The following is a 13,710-nucleotide window of genomic DNA, read 5'->3' on the forward strand; positions in this document are numbered from 1 at the left end:
ATAATTTTGTACTGACTTTAAGAAGCCCTTTTACAAGATCTCTTTAGGAGGCTTTGCTCACTTTGTATGCCAATGAGGCCTTTCTGAAAACGATTTCCAATTGCCTGCACAAGGGAAAGTATTTATTAAAATTAAATCATCTAAAGAAGCAGTTCTATACTTTAGTTGCTGACTGATTATGGGCTGATAGTCCATCTGATAAATACATTGAGTAGTATGTGTCTTGATGGGCCATGACGAGTGATAGGTGCATTACATGATTAAATTATGGATTTTAGAGTTTAGTTTGAGTTGTCAGAAATGATAGTATGGTGATTCAGTCATAGGCTCCTTTTCATGCACTTTTATTTATTTTTCATCTATAGTATATTGTCTTGTGTAACCAAGAATGTGCTCTAAAATAATAAGATTTTGTATGAAATGTTTGATTTTCTTCACCTGTTTATTTACTTACATATTGCAATACAAAGAACAAATGGTATAAGACAGATTCTTTAGGATTTGAGTTTGTTTCATTACAAACATATTTTGAGATCACTTTTAAGGGCGGGAAAACTTATGATAAGTCTTTGGTCATACAATTAAATAGAATCAATACACTACACTAGGGAAAGTCTTTTGTCTCAGAGCATAAAATCACAAATCACAAACTGGATGGAAAAACTTTCCATCCTTTCTTTTTTTGTAGAAGACAGCATTTATGTCAAACCTGAAACACAATCAAATGTTAACAATGTTTTAGATGTGGAACTAAACTAGAAATATAAACCTGATCTTCAATACCATAGAAACCTCTTCTAAAATCACATATTAATTTCAGCTAAGAAAGTCGGTATGCTGAAACAGAACAAAAAATAAATGGAAGGAAGTATACCAAGATTTATTTAAAAAGATAACAATAACTTGAAAGCATGGAATTGAAAAAATCCCTAGGAAAGTAGGAAGACCATGAAGATGATGACATGGTGCGAAACAGCATGGTGATAACTTACATTCAATGCACCATATGAGTGAAGGAGAGTGAGAAGACAAACCCACAACATCAACAACGCACAATGCAACCACTAGCTGAATGCTGATGATGACATGGCAGCCAAACCACTCAACCAAACCATCACAGGTAACTTGATAGTTTAAAACTGGATCAACCACAAAACTCAGAAACCAACACCAGACTAGAAAAGTGCAGCAGCACCACTAGCAGGCAATTGATGGACAAGAAACTGTGCATCAAGCTTCACTTCACGCAAACAACTTATCTACAAACAACTTACTGTAAACCCCACTACAAATTTGAATCTTGGTTTAAAAAACAACCCAGAAAACAAAATTAACCTCTTCAAAGATTGATGGCAATGATTGATGGCAATTGATTGATTGATGGGACCGAAGGAGGAGTGCGATCAGTCTTCATAAAATATTCTTGAACAACAATCACACACATCTAGACTCTTGATGCGACAGAGTAACAAAGGAACACCTACAGCTTGTTCTTCGGTTTCCACCAAAAGGAAAGTCAAGTCCATTAAAGCCTACCTTTTACAACTAAGTGTAACAATATGGAGCCAGTCCTCTGAAGTCCTCATAAAATACTGTTAACTTAGACAAATACAAAAAATATATGTAAGTCACTAAGAAATTCATTTAACACCTGTAATTATTAACTTATGAAGGATGAAAACTGAAAATTAGGTGATAAATATAAAAATTTATCAGCACAAAGTGCAACACAAAGGATTTAATCAAAATGCCAGCTTCACTTTGGAAATATTTATTCAATCCATTGAATCATATTGGCAATCAACATACAAAGGGCAGATAGATAATAATATATAATATATATACATAGTGTATATGAATAATCCAAAATGAACCCTTTGTATTAACAGTGATAGAGAATAAAGAAGGGAATATACTAGGAAAACTATACTCTACTCATATCTTTCAAATCTTCCTTGAATTTAAATTAAAACACCAAAGGCTCCAAGGACTTAATGGAAACACACAGCAGACACGACAGAATCAAAAGACAAACTAACCTACCAATTGGTGAGCTTTTCCAGGAAGACCTAGAATCACTCATAAAAAATTGACATGATTGGTTCTGCAATCAAAATAAACAAAGTGCAGTAAATATTGAAATATTGAGTGAAGTTAAGGAAAAAGAAGAAACTGAGTGCGTGACATCCAACATATTCCCATCAATTATTTAAACCATAACAAACATAAAAAAAAAACAAGGAGTTGATTTGTCAAAAACATAAAAATCAGGTCAAGCAACCCTAATTTTTTACCCAGTGGACAAAAAAGCTGAGACAAAGGTAGAGAAAAAAACCTCAAATTTCCAGTCAAACAAAGAGAAATGAATAATATCGACGTGTGATGACAATAGGCCATAGCAGTCCAATGGCACCAAGTGAGTAGAACATCAATGTATACCAGAAACAATATTGTGCTGAAGAAATCAGATGATTAATTATGATTTGTAGGACCAATGACTCAAATGAAACTCAAACCGCATCAGCACCACTTGTTTTGAAAACAGCTAGGTGCTTTAGTAAGAGAATGATACCCATGTGCTGTGAGAGGTCAATACATTAAACCCACAACTTTAAGGAAAACAGTCAAATTTGGAGCGCAAAAAACCGTACTTTTACCTACGAATTACATGACTCTCTGCTGAGAGTATAAAATACGAAGTTCATAGAAATGTAATTGATTGATTGATTGGGGATTATAGGTAAAACCACACAAAACACCTGAGGCTGCAGGAAAATAAATCACGAAAACAAAGAGGGCCAAAGAAGCCAATCACTCTGTCAAGCTGAAACGAGGAAAAGAAAAATGCTGCTGTGAGAAGACTGAAGACGGCTTCTGAAACTTTGTAGTTCTAAGCACTCCAATTACCTCATTGATCAGGGGAAATGGTAAAGGAGCACATCAATAGTGCGCCCCTCGTGTCGAGTACGGTCAAAGTCGCCTGGAAATGGTGTTAAGGATGACACAAATTGTTTTTTGTTTGTTTTTTGTGTAAAATTGTGACAGCAAAATCCTTGAAAGGACGTAGACCAACCTCTTGTCGAAGAAAAGAGAAAAGCAAAATTTGAAAATAAGACCTTAAATATGTCCGATATCACAAATTACAAGCATGACCAAGCCATCTGTTCCAGAATGGGACAAAACGTGATGATAAACGAAACGTTAACCCCATGCAAAAGATAATAGGTACTATATGAGACACACAATGAAAGATGTCAATACCTAGTTATCAATTTAGAAAATATTGAAGGGAGTACACCACAATAAGCGAGATTTGCTATGAAGAATTCAATCAGCAAAGAGAAATTACGGGATAGGAGTGAAGCATCCCATAATAATTATAATACAAGATTGCAGGAGCAAAGGGAAAAAAAATTACTTTTGGAATAAATATAAAGAAGGCTAAGTACCTTTCAATTTAAAATTTTTTAAACACATGGTTCTTCCTTTACTTCTTTTTTGATCAGGAATCGGCAGTGGCCATCCCAGGTAAATATTCTATCCATGGGACTTTGCTGCTCCACCAGAACAGGTGTCAGTCCAAGCCTAAGCTGTACCTAAATTCCAAAATTGAAAAAGAAATTAAGCAAAAAAAAAAACAGCTTGTTGTGACACTGGACTATAATCAGGTTCAAAGTATGACTGTAACTTCAAATCAGTAATTTGTAAAAATAAATCAGAGTTCAAATATCCTTTCAAATAGTGTCTGCAGTAAAACAGGTAAGAAATTAACAGAAGATCCTAAGATCCACCCTAACTTTTTCTTCATTCAAAAAGAGATTGAACAAGGCCCATGCGCAAGTGCAACACAACAAAACTTTATACATGGTAATCATATCTATGGAACTATGAATACTCTGATTTATTTACTAATGTAAAAGCACTGATCACATGGCTTCAATTTGACAACTCTATAAAGGAGAAGAGGTCACAGCTCTGCAAAATCGCATTTTCAACCGACTGAGCCCGAGCCGACCGGGCCGCGGTCGGTACCAACCGGCTGCACAATAAGAGGTGAAGAGAGGAGCTCCCTGGCTGTCTCCCCTCATCTCTCACCTTGCAGCCGGTCGGTACCGACCGTGGCCCGCTCAGCTCGGTCGGTCGAAAAACGCGATTTTGCAGAGCTCTGGAAGAGGTCAATGTAAAACTTTGATTGGAATGACACACAAAAAGTGTGTTTTCAAATGAGATGTTTTTTAAGAAAGGATACGCACTGCTCGGTCAGCTTCCCAATCATTTTTAAACCGTATGAGGGCGGTGTCTTTTCCTGTCTGGACATCAACAATTTCGCCTGCTTCACGAAACTTGTCTACAAGCTGACGCCACTCAGTATTAGGGGGCAACTGCAAATAGATTAAAAACAGCAAGAAATAATTAAGATACAAATAAAGTGGCGGCTGAGAAGCAATTTTTTTAAAATTAACTTACATTTTTGACAACAATTGTATCACTCCGTTTACTGAAATTATTGTTGCCTTGTTGAATCATGCCTAAGTTTCCTCCTCTACCATTATTGCCTAATCCTCTTGATGCACCATTATTATAATTATTCTCCCGCATGTTCATGTTATCTCTTCTTTCAAAACCACTGCAAATATTTAAAAGAACAACTATAAATCAAGATTTTTCAAAGGCAGTTGTTAATTTGTCCAGAGTAAACTTACCTGAAACTTCCCGGATTATTACCACTCAAGGCAGCACTAATCGATTCAAAATTATTAACAAACCCAGTGTTTGAGTTTTGCATATTATTAGCATTTAATGAGTTTTGATTGTTACCAGAAGTCATAGCATTGAATGAACCTAAGCCTGAAAAGCAGAATAATAATAATTAATGAGGATGAAAATGTCCTACACTAAACTTCTGATGACAAATTATTGTCGTACCACTCTGACCAACACCGAGACCAGACGGCATGCCAACATTTAGAGAGAGACCAGACATCTGTGACTGGTTTGATGATCCAAATGGTTGGTTTGAATTTAGATTTGTAAGTTCCGGAACATTGAGCGATTGCCCAAGTATGCCACTCACATTACTCAGAGTTGGGGCCATTGGGTTGGGGCCTGCCAAAGGCAGGTTGCCAAGACCTTGATTTACTGCAGTGAAGGAGAAAGAAAAATGAAAATTTCAATTGTAAGTCAACAGTATGTAGTTTCAGAGCTTTGACATGTGTATGCCAGAATTCTTACCAAGTTGAGCTTGGGCAGCCGCTGTGGCTGCAGCCATTGCAGCTTGCAACTGCACATTGGTGGGAGCCACTTGCGGGGCATTATTATTGTTTGATTGATTAGTGTTAGGTAAGTTCCCTAGAAATAAACTTTGATTATTAATCTTGGTGACACAAAATATTTATTACAGTAGAAAAAGAGACTTACTCGGCACATCATGTAAAATAGTCCCATTAGGACCAAGGCCCAGGCCTATACTTTTAAGCCCTTCAGGGAGTTTGGGTGGACCCTCAGGCTTTTCAACTCTGTCCATACGAACTGTAAGTCTTCTATCAAACAATGTTTGATTGTGCAACAAGGCTGTTCAAATGCTGTTAAGGAGCAACTAAATTGTGTTTACTACAGCAAAGTAAAAAAAAAAAAAAACAACAAAAAAAGTTTGAACCCTAATTTATCAGTCAAGGATACAAATAGCTTGCACAGCTTCAACAGGGTGGTCATATTCAACAACCCCAAATCCTCTGCTCTTGCCATCCTTATCAAGGCTGATCTCGCAATCCACCACTTTTCCCGCTAATTTAAAAACTTCTCTTAACTTAGCTTGGTCTACCTTATAGTCAAGCTGTAATTTCCAATGTGCATGTTTAATAGAAAATATAACACAGGTGAGAAGTGATAAATAGATTGTCAATTATTGTTACAACCTACATTTGCAACAAAAACCTTGCAGACTAATGGACCATTCACCCACAAACTCTCTAAAAATGAAGTTGAAAGTCCGTAAGTATTTCCATACTTGGAATTGTTGCCACTATTGCTGCCACCACCCATTCCTCCTGACGGTGTGGATGGTAAATTAGAACTGTGGGGGGGATGTTGGTTGCTCCCATCCCAGGTTCCCCCTCTGCCCCCACCATCATCACGGCGGTGGTTCGAGCTACTGCTCCCACCTCCATCATCACCTCGGTTGGATCCTCTTGTAATGGGGCGTCCGTGCTTATCACGGATTACATCCGAATCCTAGTTCAATAGATCAACAAGTTATGAAAGATTTTCACACAAAAAGAAAATAATGAGATTTATTTTAATGGTCAAATTTACCTCTTTAACTACCAGTTTTCTTCCTTTGAGGTCAAAACGGTGCATTTTTTCAACAGCTCGTGCAGCAATTTCGGGTGTTTCAAATTCGACAATACCACAACCTCTAGGTTTATCATGCTCGTCCACAAAGAGTTCAACATAGGTCACTTCGCCAACTGCAAAATTTAATAAAAACCAAAATGAAGATTAACATGTTTTGGGATGTTATTTTAGGCAGCTCAATAAAAAGTCCTCTTCACCTTCTGCTCGAAATAGGTCTTTTATGTCCTGCCACTTGGACTCATAGGCAACATTGGACACATAAACTCGTCTGTCACCTTTCCGCCGATGTGAATCTCGTACGGGACTCCTGTCCCTTGTACTACTACTGAACCTCGATGGTCGGTCCCCTCGTCTGGAACGTTCCCTATCTCTACCCCTGTCAGGACTCCTGCTGGAAATTTAAAAAAAAGAACATGGTAAGAGCAAAGGATATGACTGGAAAGAGTTTAAATTTTTGTAAAATATGATAAATAACAAGGTTTTTGCTCTGAAACAAAGTGTGATCTGAGATAGTAGTGGGAAGTACAACAAACTATCCGAGAATAAGCCTGTCCTGTTAATTCATTCATAGATTTTACACAATCGTAAATTATCAATCAATGCCAATTCATGGTTTATCTTGACATAAGGTCTCCGCTAATTCTAAAGCGATCCTCTGAATGTAAAGACGCATATACTGCTGGTATCTACTGATACAGAAAAAAAAAAATTGCATAATGTTTCAAAGAAGGACAACCGAAATAAATATTTTTGAGAAAGACTGATGCTATGACCACGCAAGCCGGCAACGGAGCACTCCAGGTAAGCTATAGGCCATAAACAAACAGAGGTAAAAGCTATAACTTACTCCTTGTCGTCCATGGTAAGAAAGTCAGCAATCTAAAATGAAACAGGCGATAAAAAAAAACGTCGGCCAGAAGACTTCAAGAAAAGGCACGGCACTCAAAACAAGCCCAAACAAATCACCGACACCGACCCTAAACTCACGTATGAAACAAGTGAAAAACAATTCATATCACGTTGGACAAGGGATATTTCTCATTTGGCCAGAGTTTATTGTTTTGGTTCCAGTGACGTGTTTTAGCATGGTTTTAGTTTGTAAACAGAAGAGTTTGCATTTTCATTTTATGCACTTAATTAATAAAAAATACAAAAGAGCATCGAAAAGTCCAGAAAACAGTATGTGCATGTGTTAATGGACCTCACTGCTTGCTCTCTTGCTCTCACGCGTTTCTCGTGTCTTCTCTCTCTTCAGTTTTCTTTGTGTTCTTCTTCTGCTGGTTACTCTCTTCACGTCTGCTGCTTGCTGCTGCTGTATGCACATGTGGTGTCACCACATTTTGAAACATGCGTATTGAAACCTGTTATTTTTGCTCTTCGAAAATATATCCTGGTCATGGGATGCATTTTGTGAGAAATGACAGCAAGGTAAAAGCAGTTAATATCATTCCAAACGAATAATCGATTAGAATGCACATGTGGATTTAGTCAAGGCCGGAGGTTATGTTTTCTTTTTATGTTTCGGCTCTTTGCTTTCAATTCCAAACAAATCAAAATTAATTCTATTTGACAGTTTTTCCTCAGTTCGCTCATATTGTTCAATTACTATTTCTGTCTGCTATGGTCCTGTGAACTGAGGTTCCGTTAAGTTTCTCTGTGATTTGGCCTGTATTGTCATATTTACATCTCTTTACAGATTTTCAAATTTTGTCGCTCAAAATGCCACAGAGCCTTTAAGAAGAAGAAGAACCCAAGGAAGGTAGCATGGACTAAGGCTTATCGAAAGACTGCTGGGAAAGAGCTCTCTGTAGATCCATCATTTGAATTTGAAAAGAGGAGGAACGTCCCAGTCAAATATGATAGAGAATTCTGGATGAAATCATGTATGTATTGCTAGGTGTCACACAGTTCAGTGTTGATATGGTTGCTATTCTTTATCATTAATTTTTCTGTTCTGTTTGTTTATTTTTCAGTGGAAGCTATCAGAAAGATTGATATAATTAGACAGAGACGAGCTAATCACTTTGTTATGCAGCGGTTACGAAAAGCAAGAGAGCTGGAAATTCAACATGATGTGCGGGAAGTTCAGAGAGATATGGCTCTTATTAGGTCACCAGCAGCTGGCCTTAAAGAGAGAAGAGCACAGGAAGAGGGTATTGTTGAGGAAGTTCATGAATCTGACGATGAGATGGAGGTGACCAACGCCAGTGAGCACCTTGCTGAAGAAAGTGATATGGAGGAAGCTCTCGACTCTGATGAAGCTCCAGAATTGGTTGAGGTATCTTAAGTCTTTTTTCCAAAATTTATTGCAGTGTTAACTATCAAAAGTATTCTTTTGACATGTGAGAAATGTCTCAAACTTCATATTTAGAATAAATATGAAACATTATTTGCTTTCTATTTTGATCCCCCCATCCTGTTTCCTTGCCACTTTGTAGTAATGGCAGGTGGAGGCATTATTTTTCTCCTTTAATTTGCTTTTGCTCTCAATTTCTCAACTGTTAAGGATTATAGGGATAGAGTAGTCACAATTGTTTTGTTTTGTTTGGTTTAGTTTCTTTGAGAACACTCAAGGCAGTGATAAATCACAGTTTTTTTTTGCACACATTTCACTAATCAATGTTCTTTATAGAACAGAACAGTTAAAATTAATTGCTCCTGAACTTGTGCCAAAATATTGGCAAAGTTATGTAAACTTGAATTAATACATTTCAAGGTTTTACATTCTTTTTGGTGGCTTCACAGATTCTTTTAATTTTGTCAGCTTCTTGCTGCTCATTTTCTCCCTAAATACCCGCCTACATTCATCCATCCATACATGCACACACACTATTACAACGACTTCCACACATGCTGTGTCACTTACATTTTAATGAGATACTTCATTATAAGTGTACAGATTACATACTTGTAATTTCTTCATAAATAAGATGACTGAATTTGGCTTGCCATTTTACTAAAAATAACATGCGTATATTATCTAATCATTAAATGCAGGAAAGCGTATAACATACAATCTTTTGTAAAGTGCTAGGGGTGCCCAATGCCCTTATAATTTTTACAGTTCCAATATGAAACTAGGGTATATTTTCTTAAACAATTTTATCACAGAAGCTTAGATTAATGTTTGCTGGCCAAACACATCACAGTAGTCTTTCACATAGACAAATACTGTCTCCTGTCTGATAAAATATTACATTGTTGTTAATAGGAATGTTAAATTGTCCCATTTGGGCATCCCTAGAAAAGTTTGGCAAGAGAACTTGTCATTTGTATATGTATTTTAAGTTTCCACAATTATTTTGAGTCGTAGTATCAGAGGCTTTTCCCATTCTTTGTTGATTTGGGAGGCCGTTGGTCTTCCTTCAATTTCCAGGTGGAATATGCCTGAAGTCTTCAGACGTTGTCGGAAATGAAGAGCCCACACACCATGCTTACGAATCAGTTCAAACAATCCTTGGTCATTCCCATGTTTGATTTCATATGCAAAGTCATTCTGTAATCAGAAAAAAAAAAAAAAATTGACTACTGAGACAAATTATTGGATGGAAGACTGACCAACAGATTATGTATACCTTAATAGCAGGTTGTAGTTTCACTATTCTCATGCGGTGTTTGGTCTGGGCCAAATTTATCTTTACTTCACGGAACTCTCCAACTCCATGTTGGTGGCGTCTGGACCTTTTCAGTGGTAAAGATGACTGAAACAAATGAAAGAAATGTTGTTCAGTAAGCCAATCTTTTAAATATTTTTAGGGAAACTGTACTATCAGTCTGTTCATGTACCTGTTCTACGTTAACCCTCTCTTGCCAGAAGAACCTGTGTGCTGCCAGTGACGAATTCTTCGTGCGTAATTGCTCTAGATTGATTCCTCGTTTGCTACGTCCTCTTCCATTCTGAAAATTTAAAATAACTATGATGTGATGGTTGTGAAAATGAGTTGCGCTCCCAGCTGTGGACAATGAAGAACCTACCTTGCAGGAGAAGCAGCCCTCGGTTGAAATCAACTTTTCGTGAGGCACTTGGTATGGGTCATTTTGTGGGTCAATGGGGTAAGTTGGAACGCCAAGATCTGGGACGTGTGAGCCCAGATGGCTTATGGTCGATAAGCAGTGGCCCTATAAGAAGCAAGAACCGAGTCGTTAAGGCCACTGGACATCATCCATAAATGACTGGCAGCCGGCTGGCTGAGATCTCCAACACCCACCTGGCCGATGCTCTGATAACCGGTGGGACAGCCACACGAGAAGCCCCCGACGCCGACCGGTGAGCATCCGAAGGAGCAAGGGCTGCCGATGCAGACGGAGGCGGCCTGCAGGCACACGGCAGTGCCGCTGTCGTACTGGTAACCGTCGGGGCAGCCACACCGGAAGCTGCCCAGGGTGTTGATGCAGTTACCGCCCCCGCAGGGGCTGGTCCCGGATGAGCACTCGTTCTCGTCGACGCAGTCGTTGAAGTAGGCGTGCGGCACGAAGCCCTCGGGACAGCGACACCGGTAGCTCCCGATCAGGTTCTGAGGCAAAGCAACAAAGGGTAGTGCCCAAGGGGTCATCCAGTAAGTACGTCCGTCTTTCGCAGTTCCGAAACTGCCAAGTTTAGTCTCTGCAGGCGCTCCTAGTGCCTGTTAGGTAGGCAACATCTTGTCTGCAGTGCGTGCGTGTACTGCTGGCTGGCCTACCCCGAGTCTCGCAGGCGCTCAGCTCCCGAAACTCGCCGAATGAATTTGAGAAAAAAACGGCCGTACTTTCTGGACGATCACTAAGTTTGCGGCGGTGGTCGCAATGATGTCTATTTAAGCGGATGTGTAGGAGGATTCCCTCACCTGACAGCCGTGCTCGCACTTGGTGTCGTCGGCGCACTCGTCCTTGTCCGTGCAGAAGGTGCCGGTGCGGTCCAGCTTGAAGCCGCGCGGGCAGATGCACTTGAAGCTGCCGCGGGTGTTGATGCACGTGCCGGGCGACGGGCACACGCCGGGCTCGTCGCACTCGTCCACGTCGATGCAGCTGTCGCCCTCGCTGGTGAAGCCCTTCGGACACGAGCACGTGTAGCTGCCCGGCGTGTTGGCGCACTCGCTCTGGCAGCGGTGCTGGCCCGTGGCGCACTCGTCCAGGTCCACGCAGGACGAGCGGTCGGCGCCCAGGACGTAGCCCGCGGCGCAGCCGCACGTGAAGCTGCCTTCCGTGTTCTGGCAGGAGAACGCGCAGGGAGACGGCGACAGCTCGCATTCGTTGACGTCTGTGTGGGCGGCAGACGCGTCAGCGCTTACAAGTAGTACAAATGAAGCACACCCAAACTGCGGCGACGTAGGTCCCATGAAACTCACCGATGCAGTTCTTGCCATTGTGATCCTGCTTGTATCCCTTGTTACATATGCAGCGGTAGGATCCCATCGTGTTGATGCACCGGCCGTTCCTGCACAGGTCAGGGATGGTCGCGCACTCGTCAATGTCTGAAAAAAAATACAAAAAAAGAGTGCGTTGGTTACAATTGTCCCTCTCCTCCATATATTTGCCGGCGCCGCCGTATCATTCTCGTACTGACCCTGCCCGTCCTTGGTAATGCCGGTGTCGAGGCACAGCTCCTGGTACTCGAGCGAGGAGGGAGTAGGGCAGGCTTCGCACTGCGGGCCCCAGGCGGCGCCCATAGTGCAGCAGCAGTCCATCTTGGTGACGGGCATGAGGCTGTCCGTGCGCGAAGAGCACTGCCCGCCGATGAGCTGCTTGAAGCAGTAGCCCACCCTCACGTCTGGAGGAAACAAGAACGTTAGTTAGTTTCTCAAGATTCCTCCCTCTCTTCCCCTCTTCCTTGAATGAGACACCAGCTGGCTTACCCAGGCAGGACTTGCCGTCCGGACTCCTCCGGTAGCCCTCGAAGCAGTCGCAGCGGTACGAACCCTGCAGGTTGACGCAGTTGCCGTCGCGGCAGATGCCGGGCTTCGTGGAGCACTCGTCCACGTCGCGGCAGTCGTCCGAGGAGCCCACCTGGAAGCAGCAACAGATGGCTGAGTACAGCACCTGGCGCCACCGCCCGCCCGGCCGCACCCACCTGGCTGGCGCGCCCTTGCCTCACCTGCGTGTAGCCCTCGGGGCAGATGCACATGAACGTGCCGATCAGGTTCTTGCACTGGTACTTGCAGTTGTTGGCCGGCGTCGAGCACTCGTCGACATCTGGAAGCAAAGGCTCGTTGATGAGATCGAGAACGTGGCCCCGTCTCCGCTCAACATGCGCGTGGACGAACACCGGGGAAAAAGAGGAAGAAAAGAGCAGGACAACACTGCGCGTACGCACCTTCGCAGTGCCGGCCGTCGGGTGCGAGGGCGTACCCGTACGGGCAGAAGCAACGGAAAGAGCCCGGCACGTTGTGGCAGCGGAAGGCGCACTGGTTGCCCATCTCGCGGCATTCGTTCACGTCCTCGCAAACCTGCGGAACGATTTGCACACCCGCGATGAGAACCACTTTACTCCAAATGGTGACTGGTACAAAAGAGTGGCGCGACTTGGCAGGCGAGGAGCCCTCGAGTTTCTCTCGCAAAATCAGCGGGCGTGGGCAGCACCCACTGTGTGACCACCCTCCAACCCCTGCCAAGCTCCCCCTGAGCGTACCTGCATCGGGCCTGGCGCGAAGCCCTCGTTGCACGAGCACTCGAAGCTACCCTCCACGTTCGCGCACGTGCCGTTACCACATATGCCGCTTTGCGTCAAGCATTCATTTTCATCTGGAGATAGAACAGAGAGAAAAAAGAGTGAGTACAGGACACAGAAGGAGGAAGGCAAAAAAACACATTCACACGCTGCACACCTCTCGGCGGCGAGATGACACCTCTCAACAAACCGCCACCAGCCCGCCCACCACCGCCTCGCCTCTCCATGCCTTTTGTTCCCGATGCCGTGATGCAGCATCCCAGAATCACCCCCCACCCTTTCCCCCCTTTTCCCCAACCCTCAAAAAAACAAAACGAAAACTCCCCTCAAAGTTTTTCCTCATCCCGAAGCCTTTCCCCCAATGCGATAGCGCGGCCGCCGCGCGCGAATAAAAGAGAGACCGCGGCGGGTCTTTGTTTCATCATTCATAACGAAATGAATAAAAAGCGGCGCTGCAAAGGAGCGGCTGCTTCTGCTCATCATTCATAACTTAGCTCTCCGGCCCGGCGGAAGGAGGCTGCGTCCGGGGCGCACGACGGGGCGGGCACAACAAGGGCCCGTCCTCGTCGCACCCGCCGCCCGGGCCGCGCTCGCGAACGCGGCCCCCACAGCCTTGTGTGTATACATCACCCCGCCCCCGCCCCCGCGATGGCTCCGGATCATGGGAGTCACCCCGACCTCGCCGTGCGTGGGGGTCGTGCCCGCCCCCCGCT

At 42.9% G+C, this 13,710-nt stretch overlaps 3 protein-coding genes across 9 annotated transcripts in view; 1 reads left to right on the top strand and 2 right to left on the bottom strand.

Annotated features, from left to right (window-relative positions):
* Positions 1-423: 423 nt before the first annotated feature.
* Positions 424-7,369, bottom strand: LOC113209494 (myelin expression factor 2). Of its 4 annotated transcripts, none has more exons than XM_052264926.1 (14): positions 7,202-7,369; positions 6,552-6,742; positions 6,313-6,467; positions 5,920-6,231; positions 5,680-5,833; positions 5,419-5,571; positions 5,233-5,349; positions 4,927-5,139; positions 4,704-4,848; positions 4,468-4,627; positions 4,254-4,382; positions 3,450-3,596; positions 784-837; positions 424-709 (listed from the first exon to the last, which is right to left on the bottom strand). In XM_052264926.1, exons 1-12 carry the CDS (start codon positions 7,213-7,215, stop codon positions 3,468-3,470), a joined length of 1,872 nt encoding a protein of 623 aa, XP_052120886.1. In that variant the 5' UTR covers positions 7,216-7,369; the 3' UTR covers positions 424-709; positions 784-837; positions 3,450-3,467. The 4 variants fall into 4 exon arrangements, with proteins under 4 accessions (XP_052120886.1, XP_052120885.1, XP_052120887.1 ...); XM_052264925.1 differs by having other exon boundaries at positions 6,552-6,745; XM_052264927.1 differs by lacking the exon at positions 3,450-3,596 and adding an exon at positions 2,908-2,980 and having other exon boundaries at positions 4,250-4,382; positions 6,552-6,745.
* A 283-nt stretch (positions 7,370-7,652) lies between these two features.
* Positions 7,653-8,743, top strand: LOC113209496 (probable ribosome biogenesis protein RLP24). The gene is made up of 3 exons (XM_026427040.2): positions 7,653-7,782; positions 8,051-8,237; positions 8,328-8,743. The coding sequence occupies exons 1-3, from the start codon at positions 7,702-7,704 to the stop codon at positions 8,639-8,641; spliced, it is 582 nt and encodes a 193-aa protein (XP_026282825.1). The 5' UTR covers positions 7,653-7,701; the 3' UTR covers positions 8,642-8,743.
* A 14-nt stretch (positions 8,744-8,757) lies between these two features.
* The window catches only part of LOC113209443 (fibrillin-1-like), a 49,468-nt gene continuing 44,515 nt past the window's right edge, over positions 8,758-13,710 (bottom strand). For all 4 annotated transcript variants that reach the window (XM_052264923.1, XM_052264922.1, XM_052264924.1 and 1 more), the window contains 12 exons: positions 12,959-13,071; positions 12,644-12,776; positions 12,425-12,522; positions 12,186-12,336; positions 11,897-12,100; positions 11,679-11,804; positions 11,178-11,590; positions 10,563-10,868; positions 10,330-10,473; positions 10,141-10,251; positions 9,930-10,055; positions 8,758-9,850 (listed from right to left, as the gene is read on the bottom strand). In XM_052264923.1, coding sequence (XP_052120883.1) covers positions 9,638-9,850; positions 9,930-10,055; positions 10,141-10,251; positions 10,330-10,473; positions 10,563-10,868; positions 11,178-11,590; positions 11,679-11,804; positions 11,897-12,100; positions 12,186-12,336; positions 12,425-12,522; positions 12,644-12,776; positions 12,959-13,071 — 2,138 coding nt within the window. In that variant the 3' untranslated portion in view covers positions 8,758-9,637. The remainder of the gene's footprint in view (positions 9,851-9,929; positions 10,056-10,140; positions 10,252-10,329; positions 10,474-10,562; positions 10,869-11,177; positions 11,591-11,678; positions 11,805-11,896; positions 12,101-12,185; positions 12,337-12,424; positions 12,523-12,643; positions 12,777-12,958; positions 13,072-13,710) is intronic.

The sequence above is a fragment of the Frankliniella occidentalis genome, unplaced genomic scaffold (assembly GCF_000697945.3).
Source record: "Frankliniella occidentalis isolate FOCC.00 unplaced genomic scaffold, Focc_3.1 Scaffold22, whole genome shotgun sequence".
Taxonomy (NCBI): Eukaryota; Metazoa; Arthropoda; class Insecta; order Thysanoptera; family Thripidae; genus Frankliniella; species Frankliniella occidentalis.

Bases quoted from the DNA above. Each gene is read 5' to 3' on its own strand.
- LOC113209496 (XM_026427040.2), top strand. From the start codon at position 7,702: ATGCGTATTGAAACCTGTTATTTTTGCTCTTCGAAAATATATCCTGGT. The intron at 7,783-8,050 runs GTAAAAGCAGTT...ATCTCTTTACAG, and splicing joins TTGTGAGAAATGACAGCAAG to ATTTTCAAATTTTGTCGCTC. The intron at 8,238-8,327 runs GTATGTATTGCT...TTTATTTTTCAG, and splicing joins AGAATTCTGGATGAAATCAT to TGGAAGCTATCAGAAAGATT.
- LOC113209494 (XM_052264925.1), bottom strand. The intron at 6,468-6,551 runs GTGAAGAGGACT...TAAATTTTGCAG, and splicing joins AGACCTATTTCGAGCAGAAG to TTGGCGAAGTGACCTATGTT. The intron at 4,849-4,926 runs GTACGACAATAA...TCTGCTTTTCAG, and splicing joins TCTCGGTGTTGGTCAGAGTG to GCTTAGGTTCATTCAATGCT.